Here is a 15,599-nt window from a genome sequence, read left to right as displayed (position 1 = left end):
AGAGCTCCATAAGGAGGATGGAGCTCTTCAGCTCTTGAGCTACAGGGAGTGCCTGATGCCTCTTCCTTAGGCCGGGGCAGCAGGAGGTGGTCCTCTAACCTGCAGGAGTTGTGTGCTTGTTGAGGATCTGCGTCATCAAATTAAGGAGCTGTGAGAGGAGGAGGTCAGTGGACTTTGCAGCACCAGAAATAGGTTAGCCAGATCTTTTCTGAGACACTGAAGCTTGAAGAGCCAAGCCCCCAACTTTCCTGAAGAAGGTGCAGATGCAGTCTGTGTCTGTTGGGATAGGAAGTAAAGACTTACAGCAGGATGGCAAATAAATCTCCTTTGGTTTTGCTCTGCTTCCTCATGCGGCCTTTGGCTTTTTTTTTTTTTTTTTTTTTTCATTAAACTGCCTTTATCTTGACCAACAAGATTTTTCATCTTATTTTCTCCCCCTGTTGGGCAGCTGGCTGCCAGCCAAGGTCAACCCACCACAACCGGGCATGGCTGGGATGGAGTTGTGTTTCCAGCCAGTTACAGGCTGGAAAGTTACCAGGTGTGTTGCTGTTAATCCATCACAGGGGCAACAAAAAAGCTTTTTCATTTTAGACATTTTGAAGTGGGAAATAATTCTTATATACTAATACAGTAATGAGGACTTACATGTTGTTACTTTTTCAGAAATATTTCTGAAAATTGGCAGGACTCATTTTTCCTCTCAGTGGCATACATTTTGCAAAGCCCTGTTAAATGTTACTACCAGTTATTTAGACATTCTGAAATTTTTGAGCTGGGGAGTTTATTATTCTTTGTCTATCCATAACAATAGAATCATGGAATCTGCCTCTCCTTGAGGAGAGATCCATGATCTGTTAATCCAGCCAGAATGCAGACTCTGGAAGTCTTGATTGAATTTTACTTTAAATTAAGGGGATAGTTAAAATCTGGTTCAAATCAGTGGGCTCCTGTGAGTTACACAAGCGTACTTCCTCTTTCTATTTAGCTGTTCTGGACTAATACGGAATGTTTTGACATTTTCATCTGTATTAGGTTCATTTGAAAACACACATTTTAATTCTTGTCATTGGAAAACACCCTTGTAATAAATACCCTCCTAAAACTGCTTCTGCAGTGACTTTCAGCATGATTTAATAACAGCTTAACACTTATCAAATTAATTAAACTTTCAGGAACCTGCCATTAAGTTAAAGAAAACCCCAAATACTCAGATGCTCAGTATAAGTTTGCACGAAAGGCTGTTTACTCAAAAAAATGAAGCTATCACTGAATAACTGGTCAAACAAATGTTACAAAAATAAAAAAAAAAATCTTCCTTATTGTGAAAGGATGGCCCGCTACAGCCTGTTGGCCACTGCTGGACCATCGGGGTAATTCAACCAGCCTGTGTCCTGGTGCCCGTCCTCTTCCCACGCAGCCTTCTAACTTGACAGAGTGTAGATCAGGACCTGTATAAGCACTTCATTGTCACATAACTGGATCAGTTGGAAATCGCTGTCCAGTGGAACTCCGGCATTGCCCATCATATGATACTTTTCAGAGAAGTAAAAAAACTACCAGGACACAGTGGGGCTGCGTAAGTGTTTCATCATGTCAAACAGCTATCTGTCCTGAGTAGAGAGAGAAAGGAATCAGAACGATATTTTTCTTGCAAGGTGAATGCATTTTCTGCCTTGTTTCAGGGAAACCCTTTAGTACCTCCACGAAAGCTAGAATGTCCCCTGTCCCCCCGTTCCCCCCCATTAAGAATTTGGAAGACACTGCTTCAAAATTATTTTTTCTGAATATATGATCCTAGGCTGTCATGATGTGTTCTGCCTTATCTTTTACTGTGTTTGTAAATTGAAGGGTAACTAATTATTTTCATAAAGTTGCATAATGCTGCAAGACAATTGCAAAAGTAATTTTGAAAATTAATGGTTTGTTGCTCTTTTACCTAAAACATTAGGAACCTCAGCTTTAACAGAAGAACAGTGTTTTTTTCACCAAGGAAAATCCATGAAGCAGAAATATAGGATCATTCTTTCTTGTATTTTCAACAATGAAAAATTTGTGTAATAAGCAGTGGGACTAATATCTAAAAGAATAGGCAGAGACACTTGAAGGAGGAGGCCGAATAGGTACCTCAAAACGCCAATGGAGATTTCTAAAACCCACCACCAAAACTGAATTTTGAATCAAATGCAGAACTAGTTAGTGGAGGTATATGAGTTTATTTTCGTTATATTTGTTACATTTCTGAGGGGGCAATTTTCAGAAGATACTGGAGTTTGAAAAAGCTTGAGTTTAGGAAGGTAATAAAGAAAAGCTCTGAAGCAGCTTAGGTGAGACTATATGAAGTCCTATGTTGTACTGAGATAGTAACAAGTACAGAAGTGAAAAAGGGAATATGATCAAAGTCTCAAAATACACCTAATTTAATATTGGTAGCATAATATAGTATTTAATGTTAAAGATTAGAACCTATCTTCAGTTTCATACGATTAGGAATAGCACTCGGTACTTCAGCAGTTCTTCATCTTAATTCCCAAGCAGGTCATAAGGATATTTTTAAAGCTGATGTGAGTTATATACATAATGGATTTTAAGGGAATGTAATAGAACATTAAATGTATAAGCTGATATTCGTTTTTAATTTTCCTATAAAAATGACAGATGGGTTGTTTTAACAAATTCTCAGGAGAAAGCATTAAAAAGAGTGATGAAATGAATATGCAATTCACAGGAGACTGTTATGTAAAGGGCAGTATTGAGGAACTTAGAGCCCTTCGCTTTCAGGAAGTTTTTTGTGAAGTAAAACAGAATATGTGAAAGACTGAGCAAAGCCTGCAAGTTGCAATGTTTTTGTTCTTCCTTTTTTGTGCAATTAAATACTCCAATAAGAAATTATCAACTAGCTTGTGCTAGTTTTACATTACATTTTATGTGTACTCAACAAACTGTGTTCTCAGAAAAACTGAAGTGAAACTGTGATTCCGGGATGCATGCAGAGACAAAATACAAAACGTAACATTTCTAAATACTGTCGGTTTCTTACAATTTGAACAGTAACTAGCATTGTTGTGTACCTTTTTAATAAAGTGGGAGGGAAGACCTTATCCTTCTTTTATTCTGTCAGTCATAAGTCAGAGTATTTGTATTACTCTTTCAGTTATCTTTTCTCGCATTTTTGCTTGGTAGTTAGGTGCAGAATGAACTTAAAAACTCGTGAAAGTTCTGAGAAATTTACAGTGCCTGGGAATGATTATGGAAGTCAGACATCCCGTGTGTTCTGGAAAGTAAGATGCCATGTGACAGTCCAGAAGTGTATTTAATCTGATAAAAAAGTCAAAACTACTTGTTATTTTAAGAAGAGATACTTCAGAGAAAGTAAAATCTTATTTTACCTGTAAGAAATGACTAGAAATTGAAATAGCCAAACTTTTTTTCCAAAGGCTAGGGTTTTCTTTTTGCATTTGTGCCTTGCAGAATTTTCCAACAAGGGTTTAAATTCCATAACTGGAATTCAGCACAGCATCATGTCACATGTCAGGTTGGCAGTTTCAGAACACATGCTGAAATGTATTTATGTAATAAGCTGCATATGAATTAAGATTTGCAAAATGATACCATCTCTTGAAATTATTGAATAAATTTGGATTTTCAGGGTCTGTAATGGAATGGAAATAAGTAATAAAAATATCAGTGTGAGAGCAGCATTATCTCTCAGAGTCTGAGTTACTCAGGGTATACACATAATATTATATTTATTTTGTATTTATTATTTGATTGTATTTAAATTGCTTCCAGCTTGAACTAGTCTTATCAAAGCAAGAGTTATATCTGGCAGCATGGTTTATAGTACCCAATACAATCTTGTTATGCTGAGTACACGACTGCTTTGTATATGGACACATTAACACAAAGACTAAAAGCAGTGATTCAGCTCAGTGAAGATTTTTCAGAAATTCCGTAACTGGGTAGACAGATTTGTCTCAGAAGAGTGGTGCCTTTATTGAACATTTCACAGACAATACTGAAAATATCGTTATAGTTTTAATCTGGTGTCAGAAAAGGGAGGGGTATCTGAATTAATTCAAAGCTAACAAGGTCATATGAAGTATTAGGAATCGAACAAATAATATGTTGTGTAACATAATACTTTCCCTGAGTTTATTAACTGGACATCACGTGTTCTTTTTTAGAATTCCAACCTGATTCATCAGAAGGTGTCTCCTCCTGTGGAGCAACAAGGATCTCCAATCTTATCATTCATTACTCTGGAACAATTCAATGCCATTCGCCTTGTGCAAAGTGTCCATCAGTCACTTGCTTCTTTAAGTAAAGTCATCAGAGGAACCTCATTGCTGAGTTCTGAAGTACAAAGACTAGCAAGCGCCCTGCTAAATCAGAAGGTAAGTCATTTTGTCATGAATTTACATTACAAGCAATGAAAAAACCCCAAGGAAACGGAACAAAATTCTGATACATATTTTCATGTCACTATTTGCTCTAAGTTCTTTTGTTGATAGAGACGCTAAAATGGAGTTCTTTTATTGATACTGACTCTAAAAAGGAACCGTGTTTTTTCTGGAATGAAAACCTCCAAAAATGTTGCTTTAAGTACTTGCAGAAGTTTCTGAGTATATAATACTTTCATCAAGCTTTCTCTTAAGGACAAATCCAATAAGATTAGAAGTTGTGGAATACTATTTCCATTTCAAATACCAAATCATGCTAGATAAGTCAAATATATTAGCCGGTAGAACATGTAAATCTTTCCCTTTTCTTCATTTTTACAGTTTCTTAAAATTTAAGTTTTACTGCAGTTGTAACCATGATTTGCTCTCTGCATTTATTTAGTATGGATTATTGCCATATCACACTAGACACTCTGTGCTTATCATATCAACCTATGATCTCACTCTGTATTCTTGATATATGAGAAAAGCAACCAAAATTTGTACGTAAACTTTCTCTGTGTTTTCTGGCATCAAACTGGGCATGTTTATACACTGGTACAATTAGTGACTGCAAATTTACATGCTCTGTCATTAGTAGCTAGATAATTGGATTCCAAAGATAGTCAAACACTGACATGAAATTCTGTGGTTTCACCTGCAGCAATTGATAAATTGTGTTGGTTCTAGTGCGTAGATATTGAGATTGGCCCTATAATGAACAATATCTCCTGTTAACGTCTTGTTTATCTGCATGTGAGGAACAAGTACTGTTGAAAAGATTGTTATGCATTTATTGATCTATCAAGTTTCTAATTAAAACAATAATTGAATTCTTTGTCTTTTCGGATTCACAAGACAGCATTTGTTAGCAAAATTGCAGTACAATGAGAATAAATTACCATTTTCAGTTTGGCGTTCTCTGCCTTTTTAAACACGTTTTGACTGTGTGGTAGAAATTGGTGCTAAGTAGAAGTCACAGTGAACGCAAATGATACATGTAATGTCCATTTTTTAGTATTATATATTATATATTTCTATAGCAAGAGAGCATAGCTTGCTTGTGTGCTTAAGCTGCACTCTTAAGTTGGAAGCAGCAGGAGCTATGAAGCTGATCACTGTTACAAAAATGTACTAAAAGATTCTACGTGTTTTTATCTCTCACAAACATCAGTTTGGTGCTACCTGATATATTGAAAAAAGTGTTTCTGGCGTTTCATCTGCTTACTTACTCACGTACCTTGACACAGATCACTTTATTGGATTGTGACCATAAAGCAATCTTTTCAGCAGCCCTCCAGAGAGGCCAATGCTCCGCTCTTGGCACGGCAGCTAAACCTCACTGTATTTATCATCTTAAAGTGATTTGGTTCGTGTATTTTCTGTACACTGTTGATGTTTAGTTTAATGTGGTCACGTGTTATGTTATAAAGGACTACCTTTAAAAACGAGTATTTCGAAAGCACCAAGATTATAGTTATTTTAAGATTATAGCACCTGAAGAAGCTGCTGTATTACCAACAGAAACGTGAAACTCAATAAATGTATGACTTCTAATGGTTTCAGCAATATGCCTTATTTGTGCAAAATTGATATGTTAATGTACATCTGAAATATGCTTCCGTACTAACAATTATCTAAGCTATTACTTTAATCTTAGAGTAATTTAGAGTAACATATTAGCAACATTAGGTGAATACCTTCTAAATGATAGATTAGTGAGCTGCCTGCAAACGCGTATCTAGCAAAAGAGTCTGCAAAAATGCAAGGATAATAGTTTCAAATACAAAAAGTTTTCAAAAAATTGTAATTATGCAAAAAAGCATGCAGTTAACTGTGCTTTTTTGTCTTGTGTGTATTCCAGTTTATTTAATTCATTAGTAATTAGTGTCCATGAGTCCAGGTATTTTCTGGTTTTTATCTATAAAAGGTACACATGGAGTATTTCCCTTGAAACATACTTTTTCTTATGAACTTCTGTGAACAGATTTTGAAAATCTGTTCAGCACATATGCTATTAGATTGTGAACCTCCTTGAAAATGCAACTGTAAATGTTCAACAGTATAAACCGTTTATTCTGCTCAGCGTCTTCAGCATTGTGCAGTATTCCCCAGGTAACGATTTACATCAATTCTCTTTCACTTAAGAAGGAGAGTCTTGCAGAGTCAATTTCAGCGTGCTTTCCAGATTCCTGTAGAGTTGGTGCAATTAATGTTTTTATCCTTATTTTATGAGGAGGAGATCTAACAGGATCTTTTAAGGCTTTCTTTTTGAGGTCAATGAGAAATTTGTATGGGGAGGTCTTGCAGGATTTTATTCTCAGGTGGTGTTCTACAAACGCTTTAAGATGATGAGAAAATAATCGTGCAGAGGAATTGTACCATACTCACTTCACCACAAAGCCACACAACTGCGTGTTCAAGTCTGAGGAGGCAGCACAAAGGAGCGGGAACCTGTGGCTGCAGTTGAAAGACGGCATTGTGACTTTCAGAGAAAGAATCAACTTTGGCCTTTTTGAAGTGTTTGTGGAACTTACTGATATTTCCTTATTGAATAGCAGAGGTTCTTGTAAGTTCTCCATCAGCACTGTATCTCTGTGGGCTGCATAAAGAATTTGCAGGAATATCACCTTCCTAATCGTAGTTGTATGCTTTGATCATTTTATTACTTGTATTGCCTTTTTTCTTTGTAGATATATTTGATCTCTGAATTATTTAATTTCATCCAAATTGCTAGCTTAAAATGTAATGATGATGGTTTTGAAATGGATACTTTCAGTAAATATATTTCTATTTCAGTGTCCCCTCACATGGCAAAGCAAGTGGGAAGGTCCAGAAGATCCTTTACAGTATCTTAGAAGTCTCGTAGCTCGAGCGCTTGCTATACAGGTAATTTTAAAGAGTCGTTTTACCTCAGCACGCTGGTGTTCAGTGGCATCGTATATTATGTGAATTGCACTAAGCAAGTCCCGAAGAGTTTTAGATGTGTGAAAAGGCAAGTACAAATTTAAAGATAAATGAGAAATGTGAAGGCGGTGGACTGAGCATTTTGAAGTCAGTAACTTTAAACACAGTAATGTTGTTAGTTCACAATAGATTTACATCTTAGATATTAGTCATTAGTCTTTCTGATGAACTGTGGGGGAAAAGAGATTTATTTACTCAGATAAATTTTTACATCGAAGTCAAGACGCACTCTAATCTGGTACACACATATAAAGAGATAAAGTGAAGCAATTCTAATAGAGGTAATGTAGAAATTAATAGAAGACTAGTCTTTGAAGCAAATAGAGACAACATCTGCGTTCTCCAGGTTTACAAGGGGCTATAATAGAAGGTGCCGAGTCAACCTACAGTCTGACAGTGAAGAAGAAAATTTTTAGTTAAGATAAATCTATCTTGATTAACAGCAGAGGTATATTTAAGGTAATAGGCAGACAAATAAGTCAGTTATCTAAATTAATTAGTATTTAAGGAAACAGATTTCATCATGTTGCATACATAGAGAGGAAACTGTGAGAACCTTCCAGGGAGGAAGGTTCCTTTAGAAGGGACAGATCTTCTGTTACCTCCAGGCAAGAAAATAGAAAGCTGATGGTTTTGACCTTGATTAACACAGTCTTGTCCAGTGGGATATGAAGAAGATTTCTGTGAACATTAGTGTTGACTGTCAGATTCAGAAGGAAGATTTGAGGGGAACATGATTTCTAGGCATTACTTTTTCTAAAGAAACTATCAAATGGATGGTTCCAAATTGCTCATAAGATTCTTGTTATGCAAACCGTTTCTTTTGGCTTAATTTTTCTTTATCCTTTCCTTCATGAAAAGACTCAAATTATAAACAATAAAGTGTAAATATGTATATCAACAAGTGATAATGCATTTTCAGATGTTATATTGATCATATAACTAGAGTTGAACTTAGTCCCTTCTGACTGACTATTACGGTCATTATTATTTAAAAAGCGTCACTTGTGGCTGAGTCAGCAGTGTTCATAACCTTCAAGAGTACCTTGCAGTTTGTGACTTCTACCTTTATTTGGTTGTGACCAAACCGCATGCAATTTTCCTTACTTACATGAAATTTTTTAAATGGAAGCCTGAGATTAGAGTTCAAGTTTGTGTGTGGAGTACACCTCCCATACAAAGTGGAGGTAATGTAGCGGAGTGTAACAGGATGAAATTAGGGTTAACAGTAATAGGTGATTTTTCAATCAAGCATATTCAAAAAGTTTTTATTTCCATATATTACTCCAGTCAACTACGGGCAAATGTGCTGCATTATATTGCCATGATCTTCCGTTTTCGTTGTTCAAACTGCTGACAATGTTGTACATGTGGATTACTCATTTTTATGTAAAATTATTATGAAGAAATAATTTACAAACACCTATTTACTGTAAGAGGGGAACAGATTATTAAGGCAGAGCTTTACAGTAGATATTTAACTGTATCCATAAGCAGTAAGCTGTGCTAATTTTTTTCGTAGTGACAATAGAAAATAGTGACAGATGACCAGATACTGGTTATTATATTTTTGTATGAATATTTTGCTGTCAAATATGTAATACAGTTATATTTGAAGCAATACTTAATAATACGTTATCGATCTGATTTGCTTCTCAAGCTTCTAGTCAGATCACATCTGACATACGATTTCTGTGGTTTTATTTTTGCATGTATTTTACCAGAAAATATTGATTATTTCTAATTATGCATTTCAGTTGAATAATCTTTTTCCTTAAATGTGATTTCAATTCATGCTTATGCGTATTACACCAAGATTTTGATTAGCCTTGATTATTTTTTAATTAACTTTCCTTTTTGGTGGCTTTTCATTATTGATTTTATAAATGTAATTTATCATTAGTTAATTATGAATTTAGTATTCAGAAATTCAATAAACGCTTCCGTGAAGATTTTCTCATAACTCTGAAAATTATCTTCTGCTTTATGTTTCAATAATGGTCATATTTTGGCTTTGTTTAGTTTTATATGATTACTGACTATCTTTTTTTTTTTTTGATAGTTACTCATACCTCGGTTTCATTCACTATAAGATATTAACTTTTGCCTTCACTGCTTGGGACAGGTTTGCTTTAGGTATTTTTCAAGAGGAAAATAGGAGACATTGAAACATCAAAGTTGCACTGAAAGATTGCATCTACTAAGGATGCAGTAAATCTCTACTTAGGTGATTAGTTAAAGGCTGCCTTGTCAAGAGATTTGCTGCTGGTGCAGAAAATAAGAAAAGCAACTGCTTTGTTACAAACATTTAATGGGGATGGGGAGGAACCCAAAATACAGGCCAGATGGTAGAATAATTATAGCAGAATTTATAGAAGTGTAAATGTGTTCTGAGAGCATTACACAACAGAGGACAGAAAAACAACAGGTGCTTCATTTTCTCAGGTCTGGATTCACTCAGTAAAAGCAAAATAATAAAAAAAAAAAAAACAAAACAAAAAAACAGGACAGAAATCTGCCTACTTAAAGTGTGAACAAATCAGTATATACAGAATGCAATGGCGCCATGTTTTGCTGTGTATTATGTTGTGGTGATGAAGCTGATGGCAATATGTGATTTCTGCCCAGGTGGAAGATCTGGTATTTGGATGTTAGCCTTAGCTTTAAATTAAAACAAAAATTCTGTGTATTGAACATTTTTCTAAGATGAAGAGTTCTGAGTACTTTCAATTAGCAATACTGACATTGAACTTTACAGAACTCAGAGTGTTGTGATCGGCAGCACAGGGTTTAGTTGGAGGCCTGTAACCAGTGGGGTCCCCCAGGGGTCAAAATGCGGTCCAATCTTGTTTAATACATTCATTAATGACCTGGATGAGGGGACAGAGTGTATCCTCAGCAAGTTTGCTGATGATACCAAACTGGGTGGGGTGGCTGACACCCCAGAGGGCCGTGCTGCCATCCAGCGTGACCTGGACAGACTGGAGAGCCGGGCAGAGAAGAACCTAATGAGGTTCAACAAAAGCAAGTGCAAGGTCCTGCACCTGGGGAGGAAGAATGCAAACCACTCGTATAGGTTAGGGGCGGACCTGCTGGGAAGTAGCTCGGAGGAGAAGGATCTGGGGGACCTGGTGGACAGTAAATTATCCATGGCCCAGCAATGTGCCCTTGTTGCCAAAAAGGCCAATGGAATCCTGGGCTGCATAGGGAAGAGTGTGGCCAGTAGGTCGAAGGAGGTCATTCTCCCCCTCTACTCTGCACTGGGGAGGCCGCAACTGGAATACTGTGTCCAGTTTTGGGCTCCCCAGTTCAAGAGGGATAGGGAACTGCTGGAGCGAGTCCAGCGAAGAGCAACTAAGATGATTAAGGGCTTGGAGCATCTGCCCTTACGAGGGGACTCTTTAGCCTGGAGAAGGCTGAGGGGAGACCTTATTATGGCATACAAGTATCTAAAGGGTGGGTTGAAGGAGGATGGAGCCAGGCTCTTTTCAATGGTTCCCAGTGACAGGACAAGGGGCAATGGGCACAAGTTAGAACACAGGAAGTTCTGTTCAAATACATGGAAACAGTTCTTTACGGTGAGGGTGACAGAGCACTGGCACAGGCTGCCCAGGGAGGGTGTGGAGTCCCCTCCTCTGGAGATTTTCAAGACCCGCCTGGATGCAGTCCTGAGTAATGTGCTCTGGCAATCCTGCTTTAGCAGGGGAGTTGGACTAAATGATCTCTAGAGGTCCCTTCCAACTCTGAAACTCCGTGATTCCGTGATCATGTTTCAGCTTGTCTGTCTACTGTGATTTATTTGCTATCAATCATCATTAAGATATGAAGCTTATGAATCATCATGGATCTTTGTGTTGGTTGTAATTCGTGGTCCTTATACTCCCAGCTTAAACGTGTTCTGTGGTTTCCCTCTCTCGCGGTGCTTGATTTGGCTTAGCAATAACATGTATCGGTGTATAATGGAATTTAAGTCCATCTCAGTCTGTAGATAAGTGTTTTCTTGTGACCATGGATACCAGGAGAAGAGAGAGAGAAGAGACCCAGAACTGCAGGTATTAAGAGGCAAACCAGCAGCCCAGGCAAACGTCTGATGAGTATCAACAACAAAAAAACATTTCAGGTGAACAAATTGGAACTTACTTTTTATTTCCACAAGAGCTAAATAAAGAGCTTAATTTTGTTTCTTCCAAAAAATCTCAAACCCTCGTATTGCAACAAGACCTTATATTTTAAATAAAAATACTTATATCATTCTTTTGGACTGAGCTGCTTTTAAGTCGTCTGTAAAAACAGTTCTTCCTTTGGATAGCTGTTTGGTCAGACAGCTGTTAAAAGACTTACAGCGTACAGTGAAAATGAAGACTGTTTGACCTCAGAATCATAAACACGACTTTCAGAGTTCTAATTAAGAAAATATTTATGAATACTGAAAGTTTTGATTTGAATAGTTTATTAAAGGTTTTGTTGGAAATGTGTGTATCTATAAAGTACTCCTAATACAGTATGTAGAAAAGTTATATTTAATATTTTATCAAGAGACTTGCATGTATCTCTCTGAAATGCTGTTATCTCTTGTCCACTCCCATCCTGAGTGAAATCTAGGGTAGTAATATTTAATTCCAATACCAGTTTTGCCCCTTAGTGTAAGATTTTTTTCTATGTTACTACTCTTTTACTATTTGAGGTAGAATGACTTTGTTTCTGTTTTGGAACCCTTACTATTCCTCTGTTTCAACAATTAGGTCCCCAGAAAGGTAGATTGGACACCCACAGTATATGAGGTTTGAACTCTCGGAAGCATGCTGAAGCTACTGGAAAACTTTCTGGGAATAGGATTCTTCCTTCCCACCCAAGGCATCTAGGAAAAGAGGTTCAATTTTCATTCACTGATAACAGGTGGAAAGTCTGCTCTTAGAAAGCCAAGGAACTCAAGCCCTCTGAGTTTTCACTGAGTTAAAGAACTCTGAGGACCAGCCTGTAAATCAGTCTTAATGCGACAGTAGATGATATGCACATAAAATCTGAGAAACAGAGGCTGAGAGTGAACCCCAAAATAGGCCCACCCGCATACTCTGTACAGACACAGCCACCCACGTGCAGGCGAATGGGGGGAGGAGGGCAGTACCTGTGCAGGCAGCTGCATAAACGCAGACAGCACAAGCAGCCCTGCCCTATTTTGTTGGTTCACTGCTCAAGGAAAACACCCTTCACAAATCTTGCTGATTTTTGGTCTTCACTGTCTTGCTTCCAACCCCTCAGTCTGCAGCATGCAGCTCCCAGACCTCATCCTCTTGCTGGCTGCTACCGCTAGAAGTTTGCTAGTGGATTCCCTTCCCCAACATGGAGAACACACTTGCACGCAAAAATAACTAAAAATAGAGCTTAAGAGGAGGATAGGACAGACTCTCGTGATCGGGTACAAGGTTGGCCAAAGTGTACTGACCAGCAGCCTCCCTACATATGACATCTCCTTTTATACCTCTCTATCTGTTTTCCCGTTCCTGTTCATCTCCCATCCACCTTTCCCCACCTTTGGTCCTCGCCCTCAATATCCCATAATAAATATTGTACAATCCCAGAATTGTCATGTTCAGTCCCTAGATTCACCCACTTGGGCACTATAGTAGTCCTGTACCCCTTTAAGTTGTGATCCCGCTTAGTTTGCGTGGAATTTCAGAGTTTGTTCTGATAGATTGCCTTAGCAGATTTTGCAGCAGGGACAGCAGCTTAATGGTTTGTCTTTTATGGTCTTAGGAGCAGCTGATTCAGATGGATTAGGTTGGCTGCATTCCCCACCTTGTCATTGTTCCTCTCATCACTCACTCTCTGGTTGAACAGCTGTTATCTGGGTATCTCTGTACAGTGCAGAATACTCCAGATTTAGTATTCTCATGTTAAAGCAAAAAAAAAAAAATCATAAAAATATTCTGTTTTAAATCCCCCCATTCAGTTATTTTAATTCAAAGTTCAGAACACTTTGAAAAATCCACCTTATTCTGAAGAATTAACGTTTTTCTGTCGCTTGTCTTGGTTTCTCCTCTTCTGCCGTCATGAATATCAAAACAAAAATAGAACCGCAACCTAACATGTCTGCTATGAAACTGAGCCTTCATTGGCTCCCACAGCTCTCATCATGTTGCAACATGATTTCACGTTGTTCAGAATTTATCAGCCAGGATATATCTTTCAAGACCTTTTATCTAAGTGATAACTGCTTGGTAAAAATTGGAAATTTGCAAGTACTGCTTTAAAAATGGTGATGTTTTCTTTGTCTCTCATGCAGTAGACAAATTTGGAGCTCTGATAGATCCAACTGTAATATCATGTCCCTTTTTAATCACTGTTTCAGTTAGATTGTATTAATGAAGTGGTGGCCAGTATAGGGTAGTAGTGCTACCTAGATGCACCGTCCAAACATTCCACACGGAATGTAAGACAAAAGTATGAGGCTTGCACAGCTCGTAGGAGTTACCCACTGAAGTAAGGTCTAGCTTCCAAGGAAGCTAAAGCAGAAGCTGAAGCACTTTTTACTCTGAGAGATTTCATTTACTCTTGTGACTTACAGAAAGTTCATGCATGGGTGCCTGAGGTGGGAGGATTCCTTAAGTTTTCTTTTTCGTTGTGTGCACCAATTCAAGACTACTTTCCAGAGGTACTGAAATCACTATTTCTTGTAGTGAAAGGATTCTTTTCCTGCAGAATACAGTGGGTTTTCACAACGCATCTGCAAACTTTGCAGTTTTAAATGGAAATATATTTTGGTTGTCAGTGGGCAAGGATTGTCTCAAGTTTTGGGGAAACAATTTGCTTTATGCGTGAAAAATCATTTTTAAAAACCAGCATTGGAAAAGGGAAGACATCTCGACTTGCATTCTGTTTGGTTTCTGTGTGAGCTGTTGAAGCTTAATCCCAATGGAGTTTAGGTGCTCTATTAAATCGAAGCACCCACAAGTTTTGGGCTTTTCTGTAAACATCAGCCTAAATGCGTTGCAGTGTGATCCGTTTCAAAAGAGTTCGACTCCTGTTGGTTAAACTCTCAGAATTCTAAGCCTGTTTTCTGAGAATGGCTATTCTGTTTTAATTATTAAATGCTACCTTGTAGCCAGAAGTTTCAGCAGCATCCTTTATCATACCACAAACTTGTTTTTCAGCGCTCTGGTTGTAGAATATCGATTGCAGAAGGTGATCACCCATTAAAATATTTTTGTAAGTGTTGCATAAAAAGAAGAAAAACCCCAGGTCATTGCACTTTCTGAGAAATCACCTTATTTTAAAGAAAGTGACCTTTTTTTCTAACCAGTTTAAATTCAAAAGAACTAGATTTACTGTTCTGTATTTTCTCTATGGAAGCAATTTTGTATTTATATACTCCATAAATTACAAGAAACTGTACCATGTGTTGTATAAGATTTAAAGCTGTAGTTGATATACTTTACTTAGTCTAATAAAATAATCAGCATTCGTTGATTTTTCTCTTTGAGCTACAAGATGCATTTTCACAATGCAGGAAGAAATCTGCAAAGATACAATGATAAGATATTAATAAACTGTATGCATTTGAATTGTTAAAATTTAAAGTGTAGATTTCTCAGTTTCTAATAATTCATTTTTCATCGTGTGTCTCCTTTATCACGGACAAAGTTGTCTGCAAAAGAGAAAGCAGAGTAAAATGGATAGTCTTGTCTGACAAAAGCTCAAGCAAAAAAAGGTTAATTATAGTACAAGTGATAGAAAAGGTTGTTATTATCATTTGCATATGAAAATGAGTCTCCTTATGTTATGCTGTCAAAGACTTTGGTAATTTTAAATTCCAGCCATTAGTAAATGAGAAGGCTGCAACACACAGTAATAGACCAATTTGCAGGTACGTTCCATCAATCTGCTTTCCTTTATTCTAGATAACTTGGTTGCAGTAACTGGCTCTTCTGATTACCACTATATTGACACAAATATTGTATCTACTAATAATTAGCAATCTATTAAAAATCCTTTATGGTTTAATTTATCATTTTGATTTCATATTCATACATGCATGCATAGAAATAAATTTCTTAGGGTAATGAGACAGCTTTGTAACTAAAAACTAACTAGATGTGATCGTGATTCTGTTTTGAACTGTAGAAGTTTTGGTGGGAACTGGCTTGGTGAAATAGTTTACGAAATATTTCATCTCTTGATTTGAGATTTTAAGTT

The 15,599-nt window shown here is 37.1% G+C and overlaps 1 protein-coding gene across 1 annotated transcript in view; it reads left to right on the top strand.

Annotated features, from left to right (window-relative positions):
* Window positions 1-15,599, top strand: part of DYNC2H1 (dynein cytoplasmic 2 heavy chain 1) — a gene marked incomplete at its 5' end in the record, with an annotated part of 191,497 nt that overhangs the window by 152,006 nt on the left and 23,892 nt on the right. The window contains 2 exons of the mRNA XM_082483473.1: window positions 4,185-4,394; window positions 7,239-7,328. Coding sequence (XP_082339599.1) covers window positions 4,185-4,394; window positions 7,239-7,328 — 300 coding nt within the window. The remainder of the gene's footprint in view (window positions 1-4,184; window positions 4,395-7,238; window positions 7,329-15,599) is intronic.

The sequence above is a fragment of the Vanellus vanellus genome, assembly GCF_965231255.1.
Source record: "Vanellus vanellus genome assembly, chromosome: 1".
In the NCBI taxonomy this organism is placed as follows: domain Eukaryota; kingdom Metazoa; phylum Chordata; class Aves; order Charadriiformes; family Charadriidae; genus Vanellus; species Vanellus vanellus.
This window is presented reverse-complemented; position numbering and strand designations above follow the sequence as displayed.